Source organism: Petromyzon marinus, chromosome 1 (assembly GCF_048934315.1).
Source record: "Petromyzon marinus isolate PM22_M1 ecotype Great Lakes invasive population chromosome 1, UKy_Petmar_22M1.pri1.0, whole genome shotgun sequence".
NCBI lineage: Eukaryota > Metazoa > Chordata > Hyperoartia > Petromyzontiformes > Petromyzontidae > Petromyzon > Petromyzon marinus.
The window spans coordinates 22,134,990-22,143,715 of record NC_133667.1 but is presented as its reverse complement, the minus strand read 5'-3'; the positions used below and the strand labels follow the sequence as shown (position 1 = coordinate 22,143,715).

Sequence of the window (8,726 nt, the reverse complement as noted above, 5' to 3'; positions counted from 1 at the left end):
CAACAAAATGGTGATATGTTAAGTGCTTGCAGGAAGTGCATGAATAAAATAACAAGACTGAATGAGACGTCAGCAGGAAAATAAAACAATTTTTTTTTAATTATTTTCTAAAATATCTTTCTGCGTGTATATCTCAGTGAAGCAGCACGGACACAATTTTGCACCTTGTAAGAAGTTGATCAAGCAATCGGGGTGGACGGGCGCAGCTGCAAACCCGAGTCACTGCGGAGATGTCTCCCCCAGTGGTGGGGACGACTAAGAATGAGACCAGGCACAAGGGGAATTGCTCAACTTGCTTTATAATCCGATATAATACAAACGTGACCCTAATGTGTGCAATAAACAAGGAATGCTGTGAGTGAAACAATTTTATATGACTTGACGGTCACAGGAATGATTTTTGTTTTTCCTTAACAAATAAAACCATGTTAGACACTATTGTAAACATGCAACTTAAAAGATGTAAGGTTCCCAAACAACTAAATGCTATTGCACAGGCAGAAGCAACATACTACAGTGAGAACATGTGCAAAACTATAAGTATCAAATTGGCTGTATACCAAGCCCCTTCACTTCAAATAAATCCAATATACATTCAGAAAAACATATTAAAAATGTCCAAAACCTGCCTCCCCCCCACCAGAAATGTACTTTGCTGTTATTATAACCTCCCTCAAGAAACAATAAAAGCAGATTAAATGTGATTATATAATTTATTTTTGTTATTACAACTGTAATTTATCATCATTTTTCTTTAGACTTCACACAGACCTAGTTGTAATTTTAAAACAGGCAGTCTGGCAGAACATTCAGTACATCAAGAGGAAGACTTGTTTTACACGTGGTAGCATTTGGAGAGACAGTAAGGATATAGAGGGCCTTTGCGATTCTGAATTTTATCCGAGAACGATGCGTAAATGTTTTTCTTCTGCAAGGGGACTGTGTGCTCATCGATGGATGCTCTGGGTGACTACTCTTCTCCACCCGAGTCCCTGTCGAACGGGTAAGCCATGAAGACCACATCTGGACGCTGAGGCACCAGCGGATGGCCTGGTGCCAGGAGTTCGAAGCCGAGGTATCTAAACACCCGGAGGAGGCACGCTGCTCCAGATGAGGTGGAGAGGGAGACAGGAGGCAACACAGTATTATTGTAAAATAATTGTGTTGGCATGTCACGAGTAAAAATATTAATTCGAAAAATGTCAAGAGCGTTGAGTGTGTCCTGCATGTCAAATAATGCTCTCCAAAGAGATGTTTTAAGCAACGTTTGGAAATCCTTTATACAGTAGGGGGCGCACTTCCCCACAAGCTCTGCTATGAGAATGTTTGTGGTGACGAAAGCCCAAACCTGTGTATCATTTTCATTCTGAGAGCTGGAATTCAGCCAAAAATTATGGTATTACTGTCCAGTTGTGAGTGGCCTGGTGAAGCCAATTTAGTCACAGGCAGGTGCTCAGATTAAAATTCAAAAACTTGGGTAGTGCCAGCTCAGCACCCCGACTTCTGAGCCACCCGGCCACCTCCGGAGTAATGTTAACAACAATGAAGTAATTATTACGATGATGGAAACATTGTATTTAAGCAAGTGAAAGTGTGGAACATAGGGAAAATACCTCTGTCCGACCGTTCCTTGCGGAAGCAAACAATTACATTATCAACTAGCAACTTCTCTTCTGCAAACTCCAGCAGCAAGGTCAAGCTGTATAAGGAAAAAGAGTCACACGTTAGACTTTTAAATATTACTACCAGCACACAATTTTTTACACAACAGGTTCCACAATATATACCAGTGCGCAACAGAAATGTCATACATTTTTATAATATTCAGTCCTTTAAAATATGCAGTCCAAACACAGGCACTGCATGAAGCATTACCTCGTTAAAATTTGGCTTATAACCAGAGCCAATACCTCAATATTACCAAGTTGCTTAAATTATTGTCCTCAGAGCAACAACACAGCTGAGTCTAGCCTCAGGCTTTTGGTTGGCAAATGCCACCCAATTAAAAACACATTAACAGCCCAAATCTGTCATACATTCACCCACCTTACTGTACACAACTGAACATTTCAGCAAAAAAACGGATAAAGGTGCAGTGTTACACAAGCAGCAGTCATGGATCTTGCCAATGAGCCAATTTACAAAGTCGAATTTCCACAGTCGCTACCCGTAATTTCTACCACCAATAACAAAACACAGACGCTGTTCACTGTAAGCGGATATTAAAAAATTCCCACGACATCTTATGCAAAAGTAGGCCATCGATGGGCCAGTATCATGAACCAAATATCGAGTTTGAAAGTTACCTGCCCAGACATTAACTAAACAAGAAAAAACACGACCCCTAGTATTTTCTCACAAAGCTGCATAACTCACGATGGGTTATCAAGATGAAGATGTCATCAAAGCAAGGCCATTGATGTCACCACTCCTCGCCGTCGCCTTCTACCGTTTGCCAGATGGGTTATCACTTGAGATGGTAATCAACCCATTTGACCATACCTCACCGTGCTGGTTAGTGCCGGTTGGTGAAGAGAACGTGGCGCCCAGGACCGGTTCAGATATCAATCACCCCTGACGTTAGCTATGCCCGAGAATCGAACTCAGGTGGCCGGGTTCACAGCTCGGCACTCTAACGACTGTGCCTGCAATTTGTTACAGTAAAATATAGGAAACTGCATTTAAATATGGAGTCTCTCTCACAAACACTGTCATACCATCACATGGCTTTTCAAGGTTTTGGCTTTATAGCTGTCTCATGTGATTGCGGGCCATACCGCTTGTTGTTCGGTACGAGGTTTGGCCTCAAAGTGCACCTGGCCTGGCACGGGTGCCATGGTGACGTCACCGCCATTTAGTAGCGAATGGCAGCTGCTGTTGTAGTTTGGCACGACGTCTGACGTTTTGATCATTGTGCCGGGAGCTTTTTCAGGAAGCTCCTCCACTTTGTGCATCAACTGGGAGCTTCTTCGGGAACCACCTCTTAGCACACGCAGTGAAACGTCAGACATCACGGTCGAACAACATGTGGCACGACGGCGAGCAATGACGCGCGTGCACGGCTGTAACCTCACCTGACTTTGCTGCAGTCGGAGAAATTCCCCCATGGAGCCTCGAGAAACAAGTTGTTGTTTCTCCTCATGGCATCCCATTGCTCCAGCTTTGCTTCAGAGAGCCGACACTCAAAATGTATGAGAGAGGGCTGCCCGGGGCCAAGCTCCTCCTCACTCACGCACAGCCGAGTGTCCTGTGATCAGGGATACAAGCATAAATATTAACTAAACCATGTTTTATTTTACCAGGTAAGGCCCACTGAGCTATATAGTTATTTTGCAGACGCTACCTAGCCACAAATGGAAAACTGGCTTATTTATACCAGCCAAATACTCTAAACGGATGTTTCTAAATGTTGAGGGGAAAAATCGGAGGACCCAGATAAATAGCCACCTGACCACGGGGAGAACATGCAAACTCCAAATATACAGGCGTCAGGGTCGGGATCGAACTCACAACCTCCTGTATACCAGGCGAGGGAGTTAACATTTTGCCACCGCAGCACCCACTCTTACCAACGCGGTGCCCATATATGGTCGCAAACCAAAGATAAATATTCTACTTTTCTGCAACTACCATCATCAGTAGCTTGGTTCTATCCACGGTTGTATGAAAGCCTCCTCCATGTCACCGCTACTCTCCATGGTGCCGTGATGCCAGCATCCACAAGCTAATCTTATCGGTTCATCGTTCTTGGTGGTCGTTCTCTCGGGCACGATCCCTCCCCAGTCCCATCCATCGGCCATTAACCCTTCAGCGAGCAAGATGCCGATCACACAACGCGGTTCGAATTCGACCCTCGATCGATGGCTGCAGCATCGCCGCACACACGCATCGAATTAAAAGCAAGGGACAAGTCCTTACTTACTAATAACGCCTCTATCATTTTTCATTGCTGGAGGGGTTGCCCCCCCTACCTGAAAATCCTGGCTCCGCCATGGTTCCTAGCGTTCGTTTATTTACAGTAATTACATGTTTGCTCATTGAAAAAAACAATTACAGATTGGAGGACAGCGGTAGGGAAAAAAAGAGGGTAAAGAATAGTGTTAAAACCATGAGGTTAATGAGACAATTAACGATTTGAGGACACGGTGACATACCTGGGTAAAACAGGTACCGCTCATTTGTGGTCCACCTCCGATCAGCACGGTTGGCCACGTACGGTGTGAAAGAAGTTCAACATACATACATACATAGTGAATGAAGAAGACAAATTACTGTACCGAATGGAGGACGCGGTAGGAGACGGGCTGATCCCTTGCCCCGTTCCCTCGCCCACCCGGGATCTTAGTTGGTGGGTGAGGGGCGTCAGGAACACCACTGAGGCCCAGGAACCAGGCAATTTGAGCAACTTTGCCACCAGGCCATACTGTGTGTGAGGGTCAGAGGAGGAGGGGGGGGGGGGTGACGCACAGCAACAACAAAAACACGATGGTCACAATGCACTGGAGGTTCTCGCAGGAGAATAAAATCACCGTCAGAATTCTCATGTGCGCACCACATATTGCTTCTGCAGCAGAAAGTCCATCCAGGAGGTGTCCTCTCCAGACTCTGAATAAATAAAACACGGTGAGGTGCACGTAGCCCCCTCCTCCCTTCAGCAAGAGAAAACCCTGTGGAGTAACTTTGTTATTCTAACTCGACTGGCACCGACACGGCGAGAATGTGTATTCAGTGCGTGTGGATGCATACAGTAGAAATAAAGTACACAAAATACTGGGGGAAAAGCACATTGAATTAGTGAAGTGAGCTCTGAACCCCCACGACCTGGGTTCAATGCCTGGTCACGGCCAACATCAGTTTCGCGCGATGTTTGATTTTTTTCCTCCACACCGCCCCCTCTCCCCTGTCACTAACCTGAGATGATTAGTGTGCTAAAACATGATCAAACAAACCCTATAATTAACATGGTATCGAGATATTCATCTGGAACATTGACAAAAGGGCTTTACATTACCGTTATTACTGTTATTGCATTTGTAACAAAGCAACATACCATACATCGAAATATATAGTTTAAAAAGTCGATTAGTAACGAGTCGGAAAAATTTGCTCAGTTGTCTATGCTGTTAAATGAAATACATGGAGTACTGTACATACATATATACAGTACACATACGTACAAACACAGCAGCACTTGCATGTAAATATGATCCATAGGAATTATCTGAAAATTCCGAATATACTACATAGGGATAGGTGTGGAGCCTCTCTGGACAAAGATCCCCCCTATAGCCTTAACAGACTGTTCGGTTAATCGCTGTTAGCCTGTTAGTGAGCACCTATGAATGCCAACACAGCACAAGAGGAGGGGGGACAGCATCACGCCTGGGTCGACTCTTTCTACCCATTGCTGAAAACCGTACGAGGTACTGATTGAGACCGAATCAGACTAGAGCAGGGATAGGGCCAGTTCAGATATTCATTGTAATTGGTTGTAAGAGAGAATCGAATTCGGTTGCCGGGTTTGTAGGGGAGTGCGCTAGCCACACACACACACCACCACCACCACAACAACAACAACAGCAGCAGCAGCACATGCACGTACATACGAAGATAATCCCATGCAGCCCCTCAATCTGCTGGGCCATGTGCTGTTAGCACTTAGCATTTACAAATTAAGACTGCCGTGGAGCACGAGGGTGTGGTGTGACCTGTGCCCCCCAGTGCTGATATTCACACAACACAGCGGATACGCGTGCAAGGCCGAGTAGCTATCGCGGCGGGCCAACAACACTTTGAGACAATCTGCCACTAATGCTAACCGTGGCCAGCAATCGAACTCGGGTCGCCGGGTTAGTAGCCAAGTATACGAACTACAGGGCCGCTGTGGAATACAGATGCGGGCCTTATGGACCACACGTGCCAAATTGTGAGATATTACACTAAACAAAAAAAAACACATGTTGTACAACTGTACTTTATGTGCTGGATGTGAATTCTGGTGTGCAACCTTGGCCCAGTATGTGTGTATAAAATGCACTGTCGTGAGTAGGAAATTGTTGAGGGTTTTTTTTGGTGGCATTTTATACGAATTAAAATTGAATTTCGAATCGATACTTGATTAGAAAAGTCTAAAAGTAGAAAAACACAGCCTGCTCTAATTTTCCCGCAAGACTCAACGTGCCAAGTTTTTACGTTATCGAGGCAAGCTGTAGGCAAGCTGTCAGCAAGCCAGACTCGGAATCTAACCCAGATCAATGAGATGGCACGACACCGCACTACCCATCATGTTGTCACTTAGTTGCGAAATGCAAATAAAAGACAAATGCTGTGCGTGTCAACAAACAAAAACACGAAACACAATGTCACAAGTACAATTGTTTTGTATCTCACGTGTATTAAAGTCCTGCTGTTTTCGGAAACACATCAAGAAATAGCGTTTGGTGACACGCGAACTGCACAATTAAAACACGGTGGGCGTGAATGCATTGCCCAGTTTATGTATATACATCTCGGCAAATCCACAGCCGGAAAGTACACAGTAGACGGTGATGCAATATTCTCCACTCACTCTCCACTTTGGCAGGAGGTGCACATTTTCAACCGATTTTTTCCGTGAAATTCCCATGGTGATGTGTCAAGTGTAACATACGTGGGCATTGCTGGGAACACAGGGTACTGATATTGTTAGGTGACCCGTGTACAAGTGGAAAATATCACCCCCCTCCCCTCACGAGTTTTACGCTGTCAAGGCCAGTGTTGTTGAAAGCTGCCCGGGTGTTTTATATTGTTGTCTTTCGAGCTACTGGCATGTACCCCGTGTGCCTTTGTCTGCCGGCTAAACCGCAAGAAAACAATTGAAATCGTGAACAATGCATGCGCGAGCAGGTTGCCCTGCTGCATTTCCAATTACATAAACCTATAGGCCATTGTATGGGGTTCAAAAACAAACAGGAACTGGGAGCCAGCTCCTTCCTTGTTCTGCAACAATACAAACACAATACACTACTTTCACAAAAGCAGTGTGTGTTTTTTTTCCAAGACTTAATCAAAAGCATTAATGCGGTCATGTGTGCGCGCTTAATATTAGCTTAAATGTAGGCAAGTGCACACAAGACGTAATTACAGAACTCCTCTTGCCCATGACCCTGTTACCCGACACTCCTCTTATCATCCGCAGGAGTTGCAGTCTGAGAAAACACTTACTTCTCCACGGTCACATTCTTCCTATTTATCCGCGAATAAAAGCGAACATAGCCGTCCAACTCTGCGGATCCACATCCAATAATCCTTAACTTTATCACGGTTAAGGTGTCACAGGACCAATCATCTTATAATCTGTACGTTATCTGCGATATTTACCGTGGATAAGTGGAGTGACGTCGCAGACAACAGGATCTGCGACATTTGATCCCCCACATGAACGCGGAAAAGAGACGTCTTCCTGTAATAGTTTGTGTAAATGCCTGAGGCTGTGATTGAGAAAGGCACTGCAAAATAAGACAGGCTAATGCTGCATTACCCAGGGTAATAAATAGTGCATGTCACCAGCATTACCTTTAGCTACAGTACTCAGAATGTAATGATTCACATCCCCAGAGATTCGAAGAGCTACGATTTATGGTTACAATTTTTTGTTATTAGTTTCATATTTTTACGGTCCCATTTCTCGTTTCGTTTGAGCCACTAACCTAAATTTACCATCGTATTTAATTTGTGTTGTCCTTCCCCCGCACCTCAGATTAGCACAGCTGGCTACATATGGTGCAAAATAAGCTCATACATTTGCATGATTTTTAAACCAGATTTATCTCGTGCGTATTTATAAACACATGTATTGGGAGCACAATAACCAATTATAATCGACAGGGGGCGGAACTATGCATCGGTTCTGAAAAACATTATTAAGCTCATGATACGTGCAGATCCATGATTGTAAAGAAAAAGGTTAATTTTCGATACATACATGTTGTATGAAATAGATTCACGTCATGCTAGAGGCTGTCTATATGTACCAAAATGTAAAGAATCGATTAATCGTAACACTTCTAGTTAATCGAGGAATTATGTGTTATGCCTGGTTATTACCTCTGAAAATATTCAGTTTGATACATTAAAAAACATATATATATCTGTTGAATGTATTGTGTGTGGCACAGGTGTTTAAAGACACTTCCTCAATCCACCCATGACATCAATAATAAATCATAATTAAATTTCTCGGCACATAACGTGCCAATTGAATTGCCTTGCATAACCTCCCTGACAATGGCAAGAATAAACACGACAAGCAAAATTACCAAGTCACTGCTGAAAAAAAGTGTCATTCATCGACACTTAGTTAACTAAGGGAGCTTAATTAGTGATCGGCCAGGTGGACCAGACAATTATATTCTTAGTTCTTTCGGTAAAGTTAAGTAGAAGGGCAACAATAAAATAATAAAAATATAAAGCAATATTTTTTATTATTTTATTGTTTCCCTTCTACGTGACTTTACCGAAAGAACCAAGAATATGAATCCCTGCAGTCACGAAAGCTTTAAATCAAAATTCAGACATAATTACTTTAAAAGGCTGCTTTAAGTCTGTTGGGCAGTGCGATTTTGCACTTCTGGGAAACACGATATTCACAACCAGCAAGCCACGAGAGAAAGCATGAGCTAGAGCCTATACAGCTCAGGCCAAGCTGCTCACAGAATATTATTTCCATTGCCCAAAGTGTTAATCAA

The 8,726-nt window shown here is 43.7% G+C and overlaps 1 protein-coding gene across 1 annotated transcript; it reads right to left on the bottom strand.

Moving 5' to 3' along the window:
• Nucleotides 1-699: 699 nt before the first annotated feature.
• On the bottom strand, nucleotides 700-4,422 carry LOC116941712 (ornithine decarboxylase antizyme 2-like). Its single transcript, XM_032953058.2, is given in 5 exon segments — nucleotides 700-1,101; nucleotides 1,614-1,699; nucleotides 3,075-3,247; nucleotides 4,278-4,364; nucleotides 4,366-4,422. Coding segments are annotated over 5 exon segments (534 nt in total). The 3' UTR covers nucleotides 700-970.
• Between the last annotated feature and the right edge of the window lie 4,304 nt (nucleotides 4,423-8,726).